Raw genomic sequence first — 24466 nt, 5'->3', positions numbered from 1 at the left:
ATTGAGGGTAAAATCAATCCTATAATACGTTATTCAAAAATGTATGAGTCTCATTACATAATCTTATTAAAAAAAGCATGTGATAGTCAATTATTATAACGACATATTTTTTTAACTCAGTTTACAAGTTACTTTATTAAATAGGATTTTAACTTTATTATGTTTTTTCAATCCAAAACCATTTAAGAAAAAATGTATTCAAAGGACATATTTTACTCTCAATATGAATGCATGCTTGTTTGTGATTATAAAATGTTATATATTCCCTCTCCTTTTCCAATTTCCGTGCCTTCTGCACTCCTTCCTCTATGGTATAAAGTATCCAAATGATTTGATTAATTGGTACTCGTCGCATCTACATTGAATTTAATATTTTCCATAAACCAAGACCAACCATTTGCTTGGAGAAAAAAAGAAATAATGAAATAGAAATTCAAGAGTGACTATTTGGTGCATGTGGTTCTATTTATACCAATATCATAGTCTTGACTACTTTATTTTGATTACGAGAATATCATCTAATCTCATAAAAAAGAAGAAGAAAAAAAAAACAATTAAAAAAAATTTAATAATGACCAAAGAAAATGGCTGATTGAATCAATTTCATAACGTTTATTTGTTTCTTTGATACCTCCGCCGGTGGATATACAAATATAATTCATGGGTTTAAGATCACACTCATCCTCGTCCAAAGAAAAAAAAAAAACATATAGAGTTACTGAAAGGTAGGTATATCAACTTTTGTTTTAGAGATGTAGTTATCAATGAATTTGTTTGAGAACTCCATTGGCGGCCGCACAGAAACCCTGAAGCGTACGTAATTCATTTCCAAGAGCTGGAGAGAGTCTAAATTTCTGCAACTGAGTGCTGCACTGCTGGGCAGCATTGACAGCAACTAACATCTGATTGCCAGCCACCGCATAACGTGCATTCTGAAAGCTCTTGAGTGCACCCGTTATTTGGTCATCCCCAGAACGAAGCTTCAACGCACAATCAATGTACGAATTCTTCATGGCCTTGTTTGTGGCATTGACCACAAATTTATCCACGAGACCCATCACAGTTATTGACTCGAGGCTAGCACAATCGAGGGATGTTCAGCCGAGGGCTTTAACATCCTCATGGGAGCTCCGGCTGTACATATTGTAGCACTTGTGGCAATACACAGGGTCTCCGGTTTGGCGGCATACGTTGTTTATTAGTGCTGCATCTCCACTCACAAACGCAATGAGGCCAACAAGCATGGCCACAACAACGAGAACAAATTTGCAAGCGGAAGTCATTTGAGAATATATAGATATGTTTAATTCAAATTAATTAAGAACAAGTACGATGAATTAATTCAAGGATGTTATTATGAGTCATGAACTTGCCATTTTATAGCATACAAGGCTCCTCGAAGTCCCTCAATAAAGGGGGGAAGTAGGCTATAATTAGGCCATTTGGTATTGCTGCAAGGGTTGCTCACCTATGCAGGACGTTTTTGCCTTTTATTTTCTATTATTCTCAAAACAAAAATATTAACAAATAACCTAAAACACTAACAAAAACGCTTCTTTTGTTTTCTGTTCTAAAAAATAAAAAAACATTAACAAATAATCTTTCGCGTTTAATTGATTAGCAGCTCCTTTTTCTAACCAATGAGAAATTGCCTAAAAATTTATTTTCTTCTTGCAACAATTAAGGACCTCAACTTTATATATGAGTTTTGACTTCGTGGCAAAACGACATTTTGTCAAATTTTTCATTTAGGCTATGTTTCTTGCCATAGCAGAAGTTCACCAGAAGTTGGAAAGAAACTCATTGAAGTGCCCCCATGCTTCAAAGAAAAGGTCTCCATCTCTTTGTTGAAATGTTTGAATCTCCCTTCGAAGTTGCCTTGTCTTTTGAGCTGGGAAAAACTTCTTGAGGAATTTAGTGGCTAACTCTTCCCAAGTATGAATGAAATTTGTAAGCAAGGAATTTAACCACAACTTAGCATTATCTTTCAAGGAAAAAGGGAAGAAAATTAACATGTCCTGGATGTTCTAAGCCTTGTAGAGATCAAAGAACTCCCTAAGGTGCAAGTGTGGATCCTCAGTAGCTGTGCCCTTGAAGTGAGTCAAAGTATTGAGTATGTAAGGTGACAGATTGAAGGTGCCTTGTACTTCTGGTTGATGGGCAATGCATGATGGCTGGTTGAGGTTTTGCGGGATGATCGAATGCTTCATAGGTCTCCGCACTGGCGGTGGGTTCACAAGTTGTTCTACCATCGGTTCCTCAACTTCGAGTTCTTCTTCTGTGTTGGAGTTGTCTCTAGGCCTTTGTTGAATGGTCCGCTCGGTTTCTGGATCGAGTGGAATGATGGTTGACTCCTGAGATCGATGACCTTGCATAGGAAGAAGGTCAGTTTCTGCAATTCCAGCCGCTTCTGGATGCTCTCTAGAAGTGTGCTCGATCACAGGAACAGAATGCAGGCTATTGCAGAACTGAAAAACCAAAAAAAAAAATTAAAAAAAATTTAGATTTTGATAAAATTAAAAATAGAACTTGAATTAAAATTAAAAATTAAAATAACAAAACCAAGGGGAAAATAATTCTAAACAAAATTTAACGCAATCCCCTACAAAGGCGCAAAAAACTTGTGACAAATACTACCTAAATTAATAGATAATATTTGCTACGTTTTAACTCACAAGTGTAAAAGATCAAAACAGTAATATAGGGTGCAAGTACGAGATCATTCCCACGAGAATTGGTAAATTTTGATTAAAATTAATTCCGCAATTAAAACAAGAGAAAAGATTGATTTTTTGATTCAATAAAGATAAAAGGTAGGGTTTTGATATTCACCACTAATCATACTCAATTAATATAACAATATGCCAATATGATAATCATATCGAGATTACTTAATGTTTGCCAACCTAAGGGCATGGGTGCATACTCCTTATGCTATTGATCTCCCTAAGCAACGAATTAGGCATGGGTGTATACTCTAATTCTTTTCTTTCTCAAAGAATTTAGTAGGGGTGTATACTAAGTTGTTCATTAAGAAAGCATAAATTCAATGGAAATCGACAAACACATGAAGCCTAGATCACGGGTGTATACTCCTGGTTTCCCATGTTGATTACCCCAAGAATCTGCAAAGATATCTTTTGTTACTATATTAAGCCCGGACTCAATCATCCAAATTGACTTAAGTAACTAATCCATACCACATGCATATGTTGGCCACACACATTCATATGAGGAATTCAATAAAGTAGGAAATAATCAAGTTAAGCATTACAATATGATTATCACAAAGGCACCAATATTGAAATATTAAAGAGACATGATTAGGGCTTCAATCTAGCCCTACTAAAGTATTTAGTTACACATAAGTTTGATGCTAATCATCTTCATAATAAAATAAAAAGGAAAAGAATAAACTCGAAAAACGCTTCCCTAAAGAGCCGTCAATCCTTCTCCTAGAGCTTCCTCTCTAAATTGTGTATCTAATTTGTAAGGCTTAGAAGTCTATTTCTAAGCTTAGGAAAGAACTAGAAACCCTAAAAATCCTAGTAAACTCGTAGGCTTAAAGTTCTACTTCAACTAGGATTTGGAAAACCTAGTTTGGGAGGAAAAAGGAGTCTTGCCGCGTGTCTGAATTTTCTCCAGCACCCGAGTGCGCCCAATCGCATGGGTGGTGCGCTCGATCTCACTTCTGCGATCTATCCTAGGCAAATTGTGCTCGAGCGCACAGCTTCATGGCTCAAGTCTAGACTTCTCATTTCCAGAATTTTCCAAAATTGCCCTTCAAGCTTGAATTTTCCAGAATGCTTCATTTTCCTCAAAAACATATAAAAAGACATAAAACACAAAAATGAAGTAAAATTGCACAAACTAACAAAACTAAGAGATTAACAAATATAAATTAAGGGGCTAAAATATGAATAATTAAGCACATAATAGGCAGCCGATCACTCCCTAATCCAGCAAATCCATAGCCACTTGATTGGACCCCCACTCAATGTGAGGGATTACGGTGTTGTGCAAATTTATTTAACTCGCAAGTGCACGAATTGATTGTAGTTTAATGGATTGCAAGTGCGAGGTTGAACCCACATAGAATTATATTTTTGAAAGAGCAATTTAAATATAAACTAATTAAATTCTAACCTAGTTCCAAAAAGGTTTTGAATTTTGATTTTTGAAATTAAAAGACAAACATAAACTAATTAAAATAAACTAAGAGATAAAAGACTAAGGTTTGGGAATTCACATTCATAGAATCATAACAACATACTTCCATGTTTATCAATATTAATTTAAAATTCTCACAATTAAAATCTTAGATATGTTTCACTATACTTCAACAGTTAATCAAAACCATCTCATGTATCCATTCATTGCACAAATCACAAAAGGAATCCAATACCAATTAAATCATCAGATGTATCCGTAAATCACAAAATATATCAAATCTTAATTGAAACACCAAATGTATCCGTAGAACAAATCACAAGGGATATCCAATTATTTAGGCAAATAAAATCAAGCAATCAATTATGTGAAATTATCTTAAATCATCAAGAGTATCGTTGAATCACAAAAGATATCCAAGAATCACTCCACACATTGAAAAGAAGTAAAACAATTGAAATATTAAACCCAATAAAATCAGATAAATAAAGACTTACATGAAAGTATTCATGTTCTTCATCGGTGAGGCTTCATCCCCAACCTTAGTTGGGAATTTAACTCCACATAAAAATAAAACCTAAATTTAAAGAAAAGCTAAAGTGAAAAGTGAAAAACTGTAGAATTTTGCTCTGTAATTCTATATATTTTCTTGAATGCAAAGAAGTCTATTTATAAGCTTAGGAAAGTCCTAGAAGCCCTATTAAACCTAGATAATTCGGAGGTCTGTCTTCCACTCAAAATAGAAGTCTGAAATCGGAATAAGATTCGTCCAAATTTGTGTCTTTTAATTTCAGGGTGAATTTGGCATAGTAACCTTCAGAATTAGGAAAATCCTATTTCAGAACGAATTGTAGTATTTTTAGTTAGCTTTCCAATGCCGCTTGAATCACTTCAATCCGATATTTGATCGAAAAGTTATGGTCAAAATATTGAGACATGTATAGAATCTGAATTTGAATCAAATCCGAAATTTTATCCAATCTAAACTTTAATCCAATCTGATCTTTAATCTGATTAAACCTTTTATTGGATTTGGTTAAACTTAACCACATTATCTAGGTCTTCTCAAATTATGCTTTCTTCCAAACTTTGCAATTTTCCTTTTAAAACTGTAGTTTTTATTCAATGACCTACAAAATACTAAAAACACAAAACTAACACAAAACATTAAATAACGACATATCTAAAAGATTAACTAATGTAAATAAAGGAATCCAAGTATGAAATATTTGGCACTTATCAAACACCCCCAAACTTACATTTTGCTAGTCCCTTAGCAAAACAAAATAAAATGAAAGCAAGAAACATAAATCCTCTTTCGTGTGAGAGACGATTGCATTTAGCATATGTAACAAGCCTTTTAAACCCGTAGGCATCCCTAGTGGACAAGTGAAGTCTCGTGAGAGCTTAACAGGAATGATACCCACAAACATTGTGCACTATATTATTAACAAGAAAGAATTTTCACATAAACCATAGTTCTTATTCATGAACAAGCTTAAAAAGACAAACACCATTATCACAGTCAAAAGGAAATCCAGAATCAAATTACTCATAAATGGACAATTTAGACCTCATATGTTCTGAAAAGTGTAAAGTATAATTGGCATACAATCATAAAGCTTTCAACTTAAACTCAAAATAAGTTCCATCCAACCACAAAAACTTGCACAAACAAAACCTGTGACCATATTGCAATCTCGTCATATTTAAAAAGGCATTATTGTCCACAAATGTCAGACAAGATCCTCCGGTATTAACTTGCCCATCGCTTTGTGAGAGAGTTTATATAAAATCTATGCTTTGTGAGAGAGTTTATATAAAATCTATCTATCCAAATAAATATTGAACTACCCAACCATCTATTCGCACATGTGAATCCCACATAAACTCTCTCACATGTACTACCCAAATTACTAGCAATTTGGCCCATCATAAATTACCAGCAATTTGGACAAATGATTGTTGTGCCATTTTCAGCTGCCGTAGTTGCTAGAATTATGAATATATGCATGCAATAGCTCACGGAAATGACCTTGGGTACAAATAGAATCCACAGCAGAAAGGTTTAATCAAAAAAATCATGTAAGAATATACTTATAAGTTATAACATAAATTTTTATGGAAAATCATGAAAATTTTACTCAAGCTCTGACAACCACATGGAAATTGATCTTCTAAGAAAATTCACTGAATTCCAAGATATTAAATATCATAATTTTCATAAATTAATAATACGCAAATAAAGAACATACAAGTATCCACAATAACAAGACATCCTCTGAAAATATCAATATGAAAGAATTTGTACATAGATACCAGAAAACCATTTCTCACATGACCATCCTCATACGTTACACAAAATTAAAATTGTGTAAATTTATAGAGTAGAGAGACCAATTTACTTTATCAATTATAACTCTACTTGCCATCAAAATAAGAGACTAATAAGAAACAACTTCTCTTGTAGACCAATAGTCAAGGGAATAAGCTCCGCAAGTCCTCAACATTTTATGCAGTAGAACCACTCTTTGGATTGAAGTACTGAAAGCTTTACCACAGAAGGATGGCGTGAAAAAAACATCTTAAATGATGGAACCTATTTTGGCATTGCAAGCTAGCATGCCAGTCTTTATCCAAACGTTGCAATGAGAAAAGACTTATAAATGCTCATGAACTTCGCCACAAATGCTGCAAAATCAATCAAAACAAAACACCGGTGAATTAGCTTAAAAGGAAATATATACCGAGTTTGTCTAACCCATACTGCAGGTAATTTAGTGTTTTTTTTTTGCTAATCCATACTATGGGAAACAATAAGGTCCAAAGCCATTTCAATAACTTATCCCAATATTAGCATTCATCTAAAACCCTTGTCCATGAATACAAATGAAAGGTACAAGCATGTTCCTAGGTGTTGCATTCATTTATTTTTCAAATCTTAGGACACGGATTCAGCAGAATTGGCAAACTTGATAACATTCCTTTGTATATCCTACGATTAATAGAAAACGAAAATAAATATATCAAAAAAAAAAAAAGTGTCCCTGTGATGCAATTCTAACACGAGTTCTCCCTCTGAAATATCAATGCACAAGAGAAACATGTTAAAGTACATTACAAAACAAGTTGAATTAAATCTATTCCTCCTATTGGAAACACCTTTTTGCAAGTATGACAGGTAAACATGTACCACTAAACTCAACTATATGTCATGTCGGCTTTATAGTTTCTTTTCCAGACAATTGAGATCACAGCCAAAACTATCATTTTCTGCCGTTATCATCCCTATCACATAGTAACTTTCATCTTCTTATTTATCATATACTTCTTCATTATCTCTACCATATTGTTTTAGGCATCTTTATCTTATTAGCACATTAATCAGTTTACTTTACACATGTCTAAACCATTTTAAATGACTCTCATTTTTCCTCAATACGAACCACCCATATTTTAAACAAATGAATTTATTTCTCATCTTGTGATTCTTCGTATTAACAAAAAAAGTATTAACACTTAACCATTTTTACATTCTCATTTCAACTGCGCTCCCTTTAGACCGACAAAATGTATACCATATAACTGCCATTACATAAAGAAACTATATCTATCGAGAAAGACAATGCCAAGTGCCCCACACATATGTGACCCAAAGGCAATCACAAAAAAAAAGGGAGCTAAGAAGTAAAAAAAGACCAAAGGCAAATGGAGAAACCAATATTCAAACCTCCATTTTTTGAAGGTAAAGTTTACCCGTGATAATGAACTTCAACATTAAAAGCCCAACAATATTGCAGTTATCATATTTATCTCCTCTTAAATAACCCAAAGTGCATGTCTCCAAACACTAATATATCTTAGTCCTAAACTTTCACCCACCAATATGGAATTATATCATTTGCTAGTAGTCAAACCCCTCGAACTCCAAAAAGAGAACACAAAAGCACAAAGCATCAAGTGCATATATGAAGCAAATATACATGATAGAACAACTCTGCCTAAACCTTAAAACGTAATGTTCATTTTCACTAATTAAGAGATCCACAATTAGTGTACAACATATTGTAATGACCCAAGAAAAACGATATCCCTTCAAATGGTTTAGTTGAAGTTGCTATTCGAGTTTCCTAAAATCACTTGTAAGGCTCAACCTTACTTAGTAAGGAATTAATGTAAGACTTAGCACCCATGAGCACCTTTATAATCCACACACTCAATGTGGGCTATCCATCTTTCCAATGTGGGACAAACATTCTGGGGTGTTAGAATCTCCCTCACTCAAATCCCTGACATCTTCGTAAGGGTTCATGCAGTGTTTCAGCGCCACATGGTGTTGCTAGGTTACTCTGATACCCATTTGTAATGACACAGCGAAAGCGCTTACCACATATCCACCATCACTCCAAATGGAATAGAGAAGTTGCAATTAGAGCTCCATAAAATCACTTATAAGGTCCAATCTCACCTACTAAGGAATTAATGTAGGACTTAACATCCACGAGCACTTTTATAATCAACCTACTCAATGTAGGCAATTCATCTCCCAAATGTGAGACTAAATTTCTGGAATGTCACACATATATCCTATGATGTATAATTAAGCTTTCATAGGCTTTTAGATAAATGATATTTGTACACTATGATCGGTTTCTTCCACACCACCCCTTCTCACAAGTTGGCACAATCACAGGATTGTAACAAGCCATGCAATAAAGAATGAGGTGGCAGCTGCATGCTAAACAATGGAATGAGGTGGCAGCTGCATGATAGTTCACGTGGCAGTTGCAAGGATTGAAGTTGCTATGAAGGACAGCTGGAGTTATATCTTACTTAGTTGATGTTTTGTAATAAAGAAGGCAACTGCATGTGGTTAGCTATTCTGTTAGGATCATTTCTGTTAAACCTTCATTCAGTTAAGCTAGTTGGTTGAAGGTAGTTAGAAGTTGTTAGTTGTAGAAGTTAGCATAAAGAGAAGTATAAATAGGCTGCATGAAGATGGGAGCCGTAGGCTTTGTAATAGATTGTTCATTGTGAACTGTGGAGGTTGAGCATCCTCGAAATGCTTAGTATTCAATAAAGAAGTTAACAGGGATCCCACCCTGTGAGAGAGGCTGGTGTTAAAGAAAAGATCCATGGTGTGGAAATAAGGTCACCTTTGTTGTCATATCACACATCATAATCTTTTTTTTTTTTTTGACAGACACACATCATAATCTAGGGTCAAGCAACAAAACATTGTCTATGCTTGTGTGGCTCATTATGTCAAACAGTTACAAGAATGGTGAAGTACCTTCAATGTGAAATATGGCTTTCTGTCCAAGACACATCCTATGCTCCTGTAGATAAATAAAAAGATAGATTAAAAAATATCCGTTTTCACCAAGTATCTAGATGAGATCAGAGTGATTGTAGTTCTATATAATAATGTTGCAACTTGCCACAAACTGGAGAGGCAAATACGGAGCCTTTTTCAACTACTTTATGCAAACGTAACTAAGTGCATGGAACAATACAACCTGAAAATGGAAAAGATATTAACTTACATAATATGCAGCCCAATGGCAAACCTCATGTTTTAGTTCTGCATCCAACTTCTTTAATAATTCATAAAGCAGTCTCTGAGCCAACCCAGGAAAAAACATTAAAAAAACTAATAATTACATTCAAAGTGGAAAAGAAAAAATCTCAATATCAATATAAAAGGAGGCAGTCTTTACCTTCAAGATAATCTCCGGTGGAATACAATTAATAAGTAGCTCATACAACTTCCCTCGAACCTGAAACAGCCTGAAGAATATGGAAAAGCAAAGGAAATGCAGGCCACTTGCATAAGTATTATTAGATCAATTGTTATATTCCAAATGGTCAAAAGCTATTAATCAGCATCATAACAGCGTCTAAATTAAATAAGAAATTTTCCAAAAATAACAACCACATGGAACGTGTCAAATGCTTCCATGAACTACACAACAAACACAACTGGTCCTATCCTCTTCATGCAATTACTTATCTCCCTCCTAGGGAATATGGGTATCATAGAAGAAAACTATGATAAACCACATTTCAAGTCATATTAGCTCTAATTTAGTAGTAAAGAAATGAGAATTTTTTTTTAAAAGTAAAAATTACAAAAAAAAAAAACTGTTTTATCGTGTATGCAAATCTTAGGTTACAAGCAATGGCAACAAGTAACAACACATTTCTGTTTTGTGTATGTGTGTGCAGAGTGTGCGTGTGTAGAAATGTAGGGCTGGGTCATCTTTTTGCTTTCAAAAGATCTTTACCCATGTACTTTTTACTCAAATGTACGTAAAATCTTGACTTGATAAATTAGGTTAAGTTACTTTCCTTTTTTAAAAAAAAATATGACATCTTGATCATAAATGGTCACTTCAAGGATGACTACTGTAAACTTTCTCAAATTTCCCTACTTTTCTATAAAACTTATCCTTTTAGATAGGTATTTCACTTATGAGACTGACCAAATGTGGGAGTATTTCACCCTATGCAGGTGGCAATAGAGGAACAAGCCCCTTCATTTTAGGTTTCCGGATTTGATCTGGACAGTTTCAACTTTCAAGATTTACTAATATGTTAGTTTGGAGCAGAGAGCATATCAGAAAGAAAGATAAGAATAGGATGGTCCTAGTCCCACCAAATACAATGAACCAAACACAATTTCAGGTGGCACACCCAACAATGCAATGAACTACTACAATCATGAGGGGTTGGACTCCAAAACCTCCAACTATGAAAGAATGAGAAGTATCACCTCACCACAAGCCATTGGCATCATGAGGTGAATTAGGCTGCAAGGCCAGCGATGAGGCTAAAAAAACCTAATATCAGATCCACAAATTTAGCCTTTGATGATGATTGTTTAGAAATACTAGCTAATAAAGAGAGAATAGGAGGGATTGGGCAAAAGCATGCATCAAAGAATTACAATGATAATGATGGATGCAAAATGCGATGAGCAGTAACTTACACAACAATGAGACTGAATCTGATGCAATTCGGTGGTTACACATGACATCTAGACACAACTGACCGTGTGAACAATAAAGAACAATTCCATCACCATGTGAACAATAAAATGGAATGATAAAATGCAATTTTCTCAATAATTAGCAAAATAAATCATACTACACAATCAGCACCAGACGAAACTCAGTGTGAACATTAAAACAAAATTATGGACCATTATTTAGGATAATTTTGAAGGAACATAATATGATAATTACAATGATGACGATACTGACAAGGACATTGATAGGAATAACATCTAAATGTTCACTATACTTTTATAACATTACAATAAGATGGATAAAAGTCAAACCTTTTAGGACTCTGCTCCTTCATTACGTCAGATGCTATTTCAGCAATATACTCCTCCCAATCCATCGGGGGTATTACTTGTTTGCTTGTAAGAGGATACCTATATCCAAATTATATTACACAGAAAGAACATAGCCATCAGGAACTGTGTGGTGCCATATTTCTAAGCTGTGCATTTGAGAAAAAGGTGATGCAGAACAGCATTACAGCACAACTGATCAATGAGTGGCATAAAGGAGCTTAACTGTTGGACACGGCAAGTCTCAAATGACAGTATGGCTCTCCTTAAACTCCGATTTGACTTATCTGCTATACGAGCAGCAAATCCAGATGGAAGTTGCAGTCCTTCTTTGTTTCCAATGAATTCCAATACCTTAACAATCTGGCAAAAATAAAGGTCGAGTAAAATCATTACATGAGACATAATAAAACCACTAATATTCTTGTTAACAGTCCTGATCTAATTTTAAAACCCCGGGCCCTTTGGGAGAAAAAGGAAAAAAGCACTGATCTAATATTTCATACAATCAAATACAAAACTTTTTTTTTTTGATAAGTAATAATGATATAAAAAGCGCAGAGGAGCGCAACCCACATACATGGGAAGTACAAAACTTGAAAGTCAAAGAAAATGGAAACATATCTTACCATGTGTTTTGCTATCACTTACTATTTTAGTAAATAAGTTTCAAGACCTTTTAATCCTAGAATGTCCAGGTTTTGTCAATTCTACCAGAAAAACACTCAATCATCAGAGATATATCAGACTCACTAAGGGACGATCTTTGCTTCTTTTTTTCAGTCTATAGAAACTGAAGACAGTTATTTGAGTTAAAATTAAACACCAGGAAGTATGCACCCACCAACCATTTCCCTTCACTATTTTCCCTCCGACTTGTATAGATGTTAATTGAAGGACATGTTACTGAAAGATTTTTTTTTTTTTTTTTGATAAGTAATGTTGTGTATAACAAAAAAGCGTAAAGAGATTATTTGCAATAGATAGGAATGAACTTGAAGAAGGCAACATCATTATAAGATAGAAAGAGAAAAGCATGTCAAGAGAATATGACCCAATAAGTGAGAATGAAGAATAAAAAAGCAATCAGTAACAAGCTCTTAAGTTGCAAAGAAAAAGATAATGAACAGAAAAGTAAGGGATTTAAACAATAATAATATTGACGATTATAATAACAAACCTATAATATAATATAATATAATATAATAACTTATCAAAAAAAATATAATATAATATAATATAATATAATATAATATGATTTAATCATAAATAACATAAGATAAGAACTTTTTTTGGGGTAAATGGTGTGAATCAAAAACTAGATGCAACTTGCATAAAATTCCCCTACGACATAGGTATTCTTGAAATATAATAACTTTGTTAAACAAAAACAAATGCGAGTATAGATCTTCGCAATTTGAACATGATTAACCATGTAAAGAAGAGTAGTTAAACATTCTTCAAGGGCTATTATTGTAAGAAGAATCATTTGTCATACCGCCAGGCAAAACAAAAATCATGAAAAAATCTCGTCAACCCAATTCCATTCTATCGGAAGAGGAATGTGTTAGTTTGCATGTGTTAGGAATGTAAAATGTTGTACAATTTTATTGCTATTGCAGCATACAGTCATTTCAAATGCATAAGACAGATCCAGAATAATTACTGCTTTAAGAAATATTAAGGCAAATAAAAATCTTCTCCAACCTCTTCGTCTGTTGGTGCATTTATCCGCACATTCAAGCAGCGGGACCGGATTGCTTCAGTAACCTTTGAAGAACTGTTGCAGCATAGTATAAGTCTACAATAAGCACTATATTTCTCCATAGTTCTTCGGAGAGAATGTTGGGCTTCTCTCGAAAGTTTGTCTACCTCATTGAGCACTAATACTGGCCATGCACAATTAGAGAAATCATCAGTAAATGAAAATTACAGACAGTGTTATGAGACTAGAATCCCAGCATCTCATCACTACTATCTCAATTCCTCTGTTAAGCTAATCAACCTGGATATTAGCAGGCCCATTCAACAAAACTTAAAAGGTAAATAAGAGAAAAGCTTGGCTGGTGGGCAAAATCCTTGAAAAATTACCTTTGAGTATCAATAGGCATAAATCAGAGAATGAAAGGGAGAAAAAAGAAAGAATCGTTCAGCAGTACCTTTAAATCCTCTTTTTCCTTTTGTGTCAATAGGTCTATTTTTAGCTATTTCTTTAATTATTTCTTGAACAACATATCTGTCCTGAAACCCTGCATCACTGGGACTCAGTTCCACATGGTTGGTGCTTGACAATGTGGTAAGCTCTATATCAAGAGTTCTACTTCCAGCCTGAAACAAAATCATCGAAACATCATTCAAAGCTAAATGATCAATTTCATGTTTCACCGTGTACTATCGCTTTACTAGGATTAATAACAAAAAAAAGTAAAGAGAAAAAAAGGAGAGAGAGAGAGAGAGAGAGAGAGAGAGAGATAATCTCACATAGAAACCATGTTCAATAGGAAATTATATATAAATTCACAATTAACTAGCAAAAGGAAAAGCTTACATCGACTTTCCATGTCTTATTCTCCACCTTCACCTGCAAACAAACAAAGACAATTTTTCATAATCCACCATAAGATGTTACCAAACAATAGCCCTCAGCTCAGATAACTGAGAAAACCAAGAAAGATTAAAGAACGAATAAATTCATGAACCTTTCGTTTAACGCTGTTTTAATTACCAGGGGAAAAGAATCTGGAGAAAGCATTATTATATTTATGTTACAATAATAGGCTCAATTAGGTGAGAAATTATGTATTATTACTTTTTCCCCAAATTTTCTCCGCAACCAAAAATACCCAAGACACCCCATTTGGTTGACATTCAAGAAAAAAAATAAAAAATAAAAAATAAAAAATGCTAGGGCCAATCTTTTTCTCTCTTCTTTATGAATCCAGTAACACCAAAAAGATGAAGAAAATTAAAAATTAAAAATAAATAAAGGACCTTCTCAGCGCTAGGGCCGAACATCTGACGAATGAGGGCCATGATTAGGGTTTTCTTGCCGGAGCCCGGAGGACCATAGAAGAGCAGATGCGGGCAATCCTGCTCCGTGACCTGCGTGTGAGGAAAAGCGATTGGGAAAAACAGATATAAGACACCCAAAAAAAAAAAAAAAAACCCTAGAAAAAATTAGAAAGAAAAGAGAAATCGATTAGGGTACCAGTTTCTTAAGGTTTTGGGCGATGTCTTGGTGGACCATGACATGGTCTAAGGTTTTGGGTCGGTACTTGTCCACCCATAGCATCTTTGCATTCAAACCTTCAACGCTGTATACAGAGAGTGAGAGTGAGAGTGAGAGCGAGCGCGACAGTTGACGGTGTAAAAGAGAGAGAGACAGTATTGGAGAGGGCAAAAATGGCGGGAAAGGTAAGAGGACCTCGCACCTGGATACCAGTCTTTGCACACGTGGCTCGCATTTAGTGTCGTGGATTTTATTTCTTATTTTTTGTTTAAGGCCATGCTTTTCAATAATGTCAAATGTTATATATATACACAATCTTATTATTTAAAATAAAATTCCAAAATTATTAACAATAAGCTTAAAAAATAGGCAAAAAGAAAGCCCAAAACACTATCAAAAGTCCTTATATAAAAAGCGGTTATCGGTTTTAATAACGGTAACCACTAACCACTTAAGCGAAGTAGTTGCGGTAATTAAAATCCAATTACCGTCTTAGACGATTGTGGTTAGTGGTTTTAACCAATAACCACTAGCTAATAGCCGCTTCCGCTTGTACACTCCTAATCTGAACTAGGTTAAAGGAAATTTCCTCTAACACATTCAAAATAATGTCAAATGTTTTATAACATATGAGATGCACATATATTTTCTAACAGATATAAATAAAGGGCATTTACTGAAGTACTAAAAATTTGTATGAAATTTGATTGTGATGATAGTGCATTTGAGTTTTATAAAGAATATGCTCATCAAATAGGCTTTAGAGCTTGTTTGGGATTAGGGGTGCAAAGACGGTTACGGTTAGCGGTTAGTGGCAATAACCGCTAACCGTAACCGCCCTAGCGGTTAGTAAATTTCACTAACCGCAACCGCTAACCGCCTAGCGGTTAGCGGTTAGCGGTTAGTGGCCGGTTAGCGGTTAGTGAAATAGATAACCGCCCGCTAACCGCTTTTTTAAAATTGGGCTTTTTGGGCTTTTTTTTACCCTCATTTTTTTTTCTTGTATTTTTAATATCTTCTTGGGCCCAATTGCTATAAAAAGAGCCCACATTGAAAAATCAAAAATATTTGACCCAAAATTTACATTTACTTGTACTTAAAAAAAAATTTCCTTAAATATTAAATCATAACTCGTTAACTTTTTTTTTTTAGGGAAAAAAAAAATTCAACACAACATACAAAAAAAAGTTCAGAATTCAGATAACTATCACAACATATAAAAAAAAAATATAAAAAAAGTTCAACACAAAGCATATAAAATAAGTTCAAATAAAACATTAAATGATACAAATAGTCAAATAAAACATTAAAACTTCATCAATCTTCTCATTTGTCCTCTAGCAAATCCTGTGGACATCAAAAGAAGAAAAGTTATAATATTAAACATAATAATATTAAGGCACAAGCATGTACACATATCAAAAAGTGCTTAATATAATTGTATTGTAATTAAAATACTATGACAATTCAAAAAATAATAATCTTCGTTACTAACAAACCTCTAGGAATGAGATTGATTAGGTTTAGTTTAAGGTTAGGAAGAGATGAATATATATGGGTATTAAAACGACGTAGTTTTGGCTTGTTCAATTTTAAAAAATTGTTCAACAAATGGTTCAAAAAATTGGTCAAAAAATTGTTTAAAAAATTAGTTCAAAAAATGGTTCAATTTCTTTTTTCATAAAATGGTTTAAAAATTGTCAAAATAGTGTTCAAAAAAATGAAAAATATAGTAATACTTAAATTGTTGTTATAAGTAATTGTTGAATCTAATGCTAATTGCTTAATTTGACATTTTATGAATCACATTGTCATTGTATATAAATATTATGATTAAATATTTGAATTGTCATTGGATCATATGATTAAGTGTTGATCTTATAAACTTACAAACAAACAAAAATACTTCAATTGTAGTTATAAGTAACACATTGTTTAATCCAATGTCAATTACTTAATTTGATATTATATGAATCACATTGTCATTGTCATTGTACATGAATAATTGATTAAGTATTGGAATTGTAATTGGATCATATAGTTAAATATTTATCTTATACATTTATATTATTCAATATGCATATAATATAACTATAAGCAATTATATATATATATATATATATAATTCAAAATTGTTCAAAATTGTTAATTTTCTTTTTTTTTTTCTTTCAAAAAATGGTTAAATTTCTTTTTCTAAAAAATGTTCAAAAAAAAACATTAATACTTCAATTGTGATTATAAGTAACACATTGTTGAATCTAATGTCAATTACTTAATTTGATATTATATAATCATATAGTCTCATTAAATTATATCATATGATTCATATGATTAATTATTTAAATTCTTATCATATTTACTTATAATCTTTTTTCTTTGAATTGAACTTAATATCTAATGGTAAATGGTAATGTTCAAACTCCTAAATCCTAAATTCCTAAAGTATCTAATAATGCTTTAATTAAATTGTAGACTTGTAGTTATAAGTAACATATTGTTTAATTCAATTGAATCAATTGTGATTATCATTGTACATGAATCATATGATTAACTTGTAGACTTATGACTTATGAGTTATGTCATATTATATATGTATTATTTATTATTATATAATCATATGATTTAATGATCAAGCCATCATGTGATATAATCATATCAATTATAGTGATAATATATAAATTACTAAAATTATAATGATAATACATTAATACTTAAATTATGTTTATAAGTAACACATTGGTCATTGTTTAATCCAATGTCAATTACTTAATTTGATATTATACGAATCATATCATCATTGTACATTAATAATATGATTCACTTGAAGTCTTGAATAAAGTATTTGAATTGTCATTGAATCATATGATTAACTATTGATATTATACATTTATATTATTTATATACATATGTAGACTTATATAGACTTATAGGTTTATAATATACATTGGAAATAAGTCTCTAGATATTTAATTGTTGTATTAGTATGAATTGGTATACTTATGAGTTATGTCATATTATATATGTATAATTTGTTATTATATAATCAAATGATTTAATAATCAATCTCATGTGATATAATCATATAAATTATAGTGATAATATATTAATACTCAAATTGTGATTTAATTATTTTTAAAAAAAAATTGTGATTTAATGATCAAGTGATTATATGATATAATCATATAAATTATAGTGATAATATATTAATACTCAAATTGTGATTTAATTATTTTTTTAAAAAAATTGTGATTTAATGATCAAGTGATTATGTTATATGTATAAATATTTTTATAATTATAATTATAAAAATATATTATATAAAAAGGCGGTTAGCGGTTACGGTTAGTAGACCCAATAACCGCTAACCGCTAACCGCTAGGCGGTTATGGCGGTTAGGCGGTTAGCGGTTAATGCGGTTAGACGGTTAGGCGGTTAGGCGGTTGGCGGTTATAGCGGTTAGCGGGCGGTTAAAAACCGCCCGCCTTTGCACCCCAAATTGGGATTGCAGTGGTAAAGAGCTTTAGGATATAGAGCTTTTGCTCCTGAGCTTTTGGCAAAAGTGTTATTACTGAAAAGCTGTTTACATGTTTGGTAACTGCATGTCTTAAGTGTTTTTTTTATGTTACTGATGTTTAGTAACAAAATTAAAAAAAGTGTTTTTAGTTGCAAAAATGACAATAAAGGGCATGTAATAATTTTTTTTTTTTTTTTTTTAGTATAGGCTCAAAAAAAATCATTACATGTTCCACCAAATATATATCCTTCTACGTGAAATCATTATATGTTTTTCAATCAAGGCCTAAGGTTGGCAATGATTTTTTTTTTTTTTTTTTTTACATTTTATACCAACATTTTTATATAAAAATGTTTAATGTTAGCTTTCACAAGTAAAAATTAAACGTCAACATTTTCTTGCTTTTATACTTATATGCAATAAAAGTAATGTCAATTATTTTCTTTATTTCTTTTTTAAAATTATTTAAAAGTATTTAACATTTCAAAGTATTTAACACACTTTTTAACACCACAACACTTCAAATTATTTAACACATAAAAAAGAACAACATTCAAGGAGATCCTTACAACATTTTAAATAGTTTATAACAAAACAACATTAAAAAATAAAAATAAATAAAAACGTCAGTGGGTCATAAGTAGATTAGCAATATGATCACACTCAATGTTCACAGAATTTTTATTGGACGTCTCTGGTTGTTGTATGCTTGACTCATCTTGTGCTTCGTGATCGCCTATACTGTCAGTAGGAAGTAAATTATCATCATCATCATCATATGGTTGGAACTCAGCATCCTTTATTGCATGTTTCTAATAAAGTTATGAAGAGCCATAGATGCCACCACGATTTTCACTTGTTTATCATAAAGAAAATTCGACATGCAATGTAATAACTTCCACTTATTTTTTCAAACTCCAAATGTTTTTTCAATAGTGCATCTAAGTGATGAATGTGCATGATTAAAAATTTCATACATACCCATTGGTTGGCTTCCGCAACAAAAGTCTGGTAGATGATAGCGCTCCCCTTTGTATGGCCCCATATATCCCTTCATGTGAGGATATCTTGCGTCTACCAAGTAATATTTTCCTGCAAAAAAAATACGAATAACGGTTATAAAAAGCTTTTGAAATTTTTTTTTTTTCATGTATAATTCATAATTGTTATTTTTATTAAATACAAACCTCTAGGTGGGTGTGGAAATCATAATTCTTCCTTTCGAATAACTTCCAAAAAAATACGTGTATCATGTGCAGTACCTTCCCATCCAACCCAAACAAAGGTGAAATACATACGAAAATTCCAAACAGCCATAACATTCTGAGTAAGAATCCATTTTCGACCAATATATAGTATTTGTTTTGATGGAGAAATTTTAACTAGCACATAGATTTTATCAATGGCTCCAATACAATCTTTGAAGTATGGCCAATACCGCTCATCATCACGAATTTTGCCTGGAACATTCCTAAACTTCCTATCAATAGGATTAATAATGCCAATTGCCATTTTTGAAACGGCCATTAAAACACTAGTAAAATGTCTACTAATTGTTTCTTTTGAATGTTGAAACCTTTCTTGCAATATTCTATTCCCAAACCCATGGCCTAAAGTATTCAAAAGCATAGCCACCAACTCTTTAACAGTTAATTTCCTAGTACCTCTTAAATGATATCTTTCCTTCAACTCTTCACACAAATAAATGAATCCATGTATTTCCATTCTGAAATTTTGTTTGCATCTATCAGGATTACCTTGTAAAATCTCCATAACCCACTTATAACCTGTTTGATAAGAGGTCCTACAAGGTTCCTTTGCAATATATGGCATATAATAGTTCTCAACAAATTCTACTGATGTAGCTGCTAGAATAAAAACATCATTTTCATTTTCATTTCTTCCTCACCGTAATCATGATCACTTGTGTCATCTTGAGTGCTATAATCATTATTGTCCATGTTTGTAAGGAAAAAAAAAATAAAGAAATAAACACAAAATAAATATATAAGCACCCATAAAAATAAGAAAAAGAGATAAAAAATAAATAAATAACATTCAAATAAATCCTTATAACTTTTCAAATAGTTCATAACAAAACAACATTAAAAAATAACAAGATTATTCCATGCTACGACGATTAATTTCTCTATTCCCATTTGCTTGATAAAGTCAATCTGCAACCATGGCTCTTTAATAATCACAAACATCTCTCTATATGGCCTCTTAAGAAATACCTCTGTTGCAAACTTAAGGATGTCAATGTCATTTTCTCTTTTAGCAATCCCCTGAACAACATCCATAACCACTTCAATATTACATCCAGACTTATCGTAGCTCTTAGATGTCACTATATTCTTACTTTCTATTACATCACAAATACGACTCAAATGTTGACTAACGATTTGAACTCCTTTCTTTCTTTTCTTACATTGAATTGCAAGACCAAGCTTCTTATTTCTTTTATCCCGCGTATCTAAATCAGCAGAAATATCATCAATGCCATGTGTATTGAGATTTGGTTCACATCCAAAATATCTAAACCTTCTACAACATTGTCATCTTCATCAAGCATTACAGTTGCAGCATCTATGCCACCAATATCATTAGGAACCAACCCTATGGATGGTGCCCAAGATCCCTCACCGGTAGCAGTTATATTTCTAAGCAATATTTCCAGCGTCATAGCATAAACCAAATCTGTCGTGCGAAACTTAGTTGCTTCTAGAACTTCTTGTATTTAGGTATTTGTAAAAATCAATAATAAACAATTTTTTAAATCATTTAAACAAAAACAAATAAGTACAAATATTGTACCTGCAATTTTTTTTTCACCATTCATCGGGCGCATCAATTGTCTTTTTCACCGGATCCCATCCAAGGCCAGTTTTCTTGCCTATCAATCTCTTTCAAATGTTCCACTCTTTTTCAAACTATCACACTTGTTCTTTAATTGTTTATAGCAATATTGTTTTCCAATTTTTTCATTAAATTTATTTATCACATTTTTCCATCTTGTCTTATTAAAATGTGTTCCTGGGCGGTTACCAGCATGAATCTCAATAATACATATGTCAAGATAATCTTCTAGCATTTTTTCAGTCCAAACTACTTTCTTTATTTGATTATTTGTAGTAGTAGCAATGTTGCTTTGACCTTTTCTACTCATGTTTGTCACACAATAAATAAGTTGATAAAATTATAAATAAAAAAAGTATGTTAAGCACTATTAATAATTAAAAATTTGTTTCAAGTGATCAATGGATAAAATGCTAAAATTTATATTTACATGAATAATATGCATGTCTATCAAATAAAAGGGCAACATAAAAAAAAAAAAAAAATGGAATCAAGTTTCTGCAACAAGAATAACATTAAACAGTTCACATACACTAATATATATATATATATATATATATATATATATAAAAGTAACTGAAACTTTGAATTTGTTGGTTTCTTTACATGTTCTTTTGGTTTCCAAGAAAATGAACGAGTTGTTATCCCATCATAAGCTTTATACATATATATAGCATGCTATACATCGAAATTCACGCCTTCTACTGTTTACAGCTATTTCAGTCTTCAACTCACGCACAACTGCACAAGCCTACTCCTTGCAGGCATTTTTTTTCCTTAAAAAATTTCATTATTATCTTTTAAGTTTTAACCACTCATTTCTAGAAGATTTCCACGAGACCCTCACTCGTCACCCCTGACCTTCTCATCTTCAATCTCTTACCTTCTCATCTCCTCTCAGTGCTCTCACCTCTTCTCTTCCCATCTCAAACTCAAGCCTTCAAACAAATGAACAACCAAACACCCACTAGGACTACTACTTGTAGAAAAGATGAGAAGGTGAGGAGAAGATGGGGTGCCGTGGTAGGAAAAAAGAAATTTTTTTTTTTTGTTTTTTTTTTTTTTTAAAATCACGGCACCCCCAAAGACCATCGTGGATCTGCCACTGCAGTGATCCAGGCAGGTGAGTTATCTCTCCTTTATCTTCTTCCCTTCGATTTATTCTATATACTATTCGATGTTAATCTATATTTTTCCTATATGTATTGTGTAATAAATGTCAAAATATGTGTTTTATTGGAAAAAAAAAAGATAGATGAGCAAAATCAAAATTAAACGGAGCTATAGCTCACCTGCCTGGATCTCTCTCTCTCTAGAGCAGCTAGAGGCAAAGAGAAGGATTTATTGAAGGTGGGAAGAGAAGCTTATCTATGGATTTTGTTGTTATTTTGTGAAATTTGTAAAGGTATATTTGTTTGTGCATATATTTCATTAATCACAAAATTGCGGCGCGCCTTTCTTCTAATCGTCCATTTGAGCAGAAGCTTCATTATTCAGCTTATGCTCAAACGTGAGTTTCAACGTTTGAAACTTCAAAAGCACTTTCACAACCATTTTACCAAACAACTGTATTTTGGCTGAAACGAGCTTTTGATGCTCCAAACGTGCGTTTTGGGTCTGCAACCGCAGACCCAAAACATGCTCTTAGTGTAAGAAAATAATTTGTGAAGCGAACAAAGTCAATACTTGTTCAAAGGACATTTTCCAGCTCGAAAGAGAGTAAACGAGTTGTTAACAAACAATAAAAACAAATATATTTTTGTCATGCAGTTTTCACGTGTGGGCGAAACGATAAGCTAGAAATGACTTATCAACTTCAAAATGATAATATGCTAGAAGTTGTTTCCTTTCATGAGCAACATAATTATAAATTTGCATCTTCTCCAACGAAACATATGTTAAGATCAACAAGACAAATTGCATTTGCTCAAAAAGCTGTTGCAGATGATGTTGAGAAGTCTGGAATATTGATCAAATAAACTATAGATTTGTTGTGTAGCGCCCCGAAATTTTCAAAGTTATTTAAACAGATTATTTTGATATCCATTTTAGCCTATGATTTTAATTCTGGGGAAATTTATGATATTACAGAGAGTGGTAATTAGATAATAGTTATTGGTGAAATAATAGGATAGTAAATGGTAAGAAAAATAGTAGATGGAGATTTATAGATGGATACTAGTAGATGGAGATTTATAGATGGATACTAGTAGATGGAGATTTATAGATGGATACTAGTAGGTGAAGATTTATAGATGAATACTAGTAGATGGAGATTTATAGATGGATACTAGTAGATGGAGATTTATAGATGGATACTAGTAGATGGAGATTTATAGATGGATACTAGTAGGTGAAGATTTATAGATGAATACTAGTAGATGGAGATTTATAGATGGATACTAGTAGATGGAGATTTATAGATGGATACTAGTAGATGGAGATTTATAGATGGATACTAGTAGGTGAAGATTTATAGATGAATACTAGTAGATGGAGATTTATAGATGGATACTAGTAGATGGAGATTTATGGATGGATACTAGTAGGTGAAGATTTATAGATAAGTACTAGTAGATGGAGAATTATAGATGGAGATTAGTGGATGAAGGTTTATAGATGAAGATTGGTAGATGGAGATGGTTTCCTATAAATAGAGTCCTCACCCTTCACAAATTTCACCACTCCACTCCCTTCTCTTCCACATATTCTTCATTCTTCCGTTTTCTACTCGGTCTTTCTTCTTTCTGAAAGTGTTTACACGAAACAGAGAGAGAAAGGGCGAGACAAAGCGTTGCAAGAAAGAAAGAACACGAGAGAGAACGGACTTGAGTAATTAGTTTGAAAGATATACTAGTAGTGTTAGTCAGATTTGAGCAACTAGATCATTTGACCACTTTTAGCTTCAGTCTAGAAGTAAGTAAATTCACTAACCCTTCTAAAATTACTTCATGTCATGCTATTTATTTATTCTTGTATCAAACTGTAAATGATTATTTTATTTACCTGTCATGGATATATGTTGCATACATGAAGCATTTCTAAAAGAATTATCTAGAAAGTTTCTATTTCTTTAAACGCTTTCTAAGTACAACAAGTTTATATTTGAAAATGATTCCATTTTGAGAAAAGAAAGTTGAGAAATAATGATGATTATAAGAAAGAAGAATGATGATAAACCCTCCTACATGTTGCCCTAAGATGCATCAAAAGAAGTACAAAGAGAAGTACAAGAAATGAGTAAATGTTTATGAAATGAGGGCACATGTATGGAGGAGAGTATTTTTGGCCCCAAGATAAGTAAGGATGAGAGGAGTTCGGTACCGATACTCGG

General features: G+C 32.5%; 2 protein-coding genes across 3 annotated transcripts in view; both read right to left on the bottom strand.

Moving 5' to 3' along the window:
• Positions 1-6365: 6365 nt before the first annotated feature.
• On the bottom strand, positions 6366-14927 carry LOC132161854 (replication factor C subunit 3). 2 transcript variants are annotated; one of them, XM_059572057.1, is made up of 11 exons: positions 14739-14927; positions 14522-14632; positions 14079-14111; positions 13690-13858; positions 13238-13419; positions 11757-11893; positions 11513-11611; positions 9891-9960; positions 9717-9791; positions 9464-9509; positions 6366-6861 (listed from the first exon to the last, which is right to left on the bottom strand). In XM_059572057.1, the coding sequence occupies exons 1-11, from the start codon at positions 14820-14822 to the stop codon at positions 6803-6805; spliced, it is 1065 nt and encodes a 354-aa protein (XP_059428040.1). In that variant the 5' UTR covers positions 14823-14927; the 3' UTR covers positions 6366-6802. The 2 variants fall into 2 exon arrangements, with proteins under 2 accessions (XP_059428040.1, XP_059428041.1); XM_059572058.1 differs by lacking the exons at positions 6366-6861; positions 9717-9791 and adding an exon at positions 9612-9689.
• A 7666-nt stretch (positions 14928-22593) lies between these two features.
• Positions 22594-24466, bottom strand: part of LOC132162325 (replication factor C subunit 3-like) — a 3596-nt gene continuing 1723 nt past the window's right edge. The window contains exon 6 of the mRNA XM_059572572.1: positions 22594-22749. Coding sequence (XP_059428555.1) covers positions 22594-22749 — 156 coding nt within the window. The remainder of the gene's footprint in view (positions 22750-24466) is intronic.

This window comes from Corylus avellana, chromosome ca9 (assembly GCF_901000735.1).
Source record: "Corylus avellana chromosome ca9, CavTom2PMs-1.0".
In the NCBI taxonomy this organism is placed as follows: Eukaryota; Viridiplantae; Streptophyta; class Magnoliopsida; order Fagales; family Betulaceae; genus Corylus; species Corylus avellana.
The sequence above is the reverse complement of the archived record's forward strand: the minus strand, read 5'-3'. Positions and strand labels throughout refer to the sequence as shown.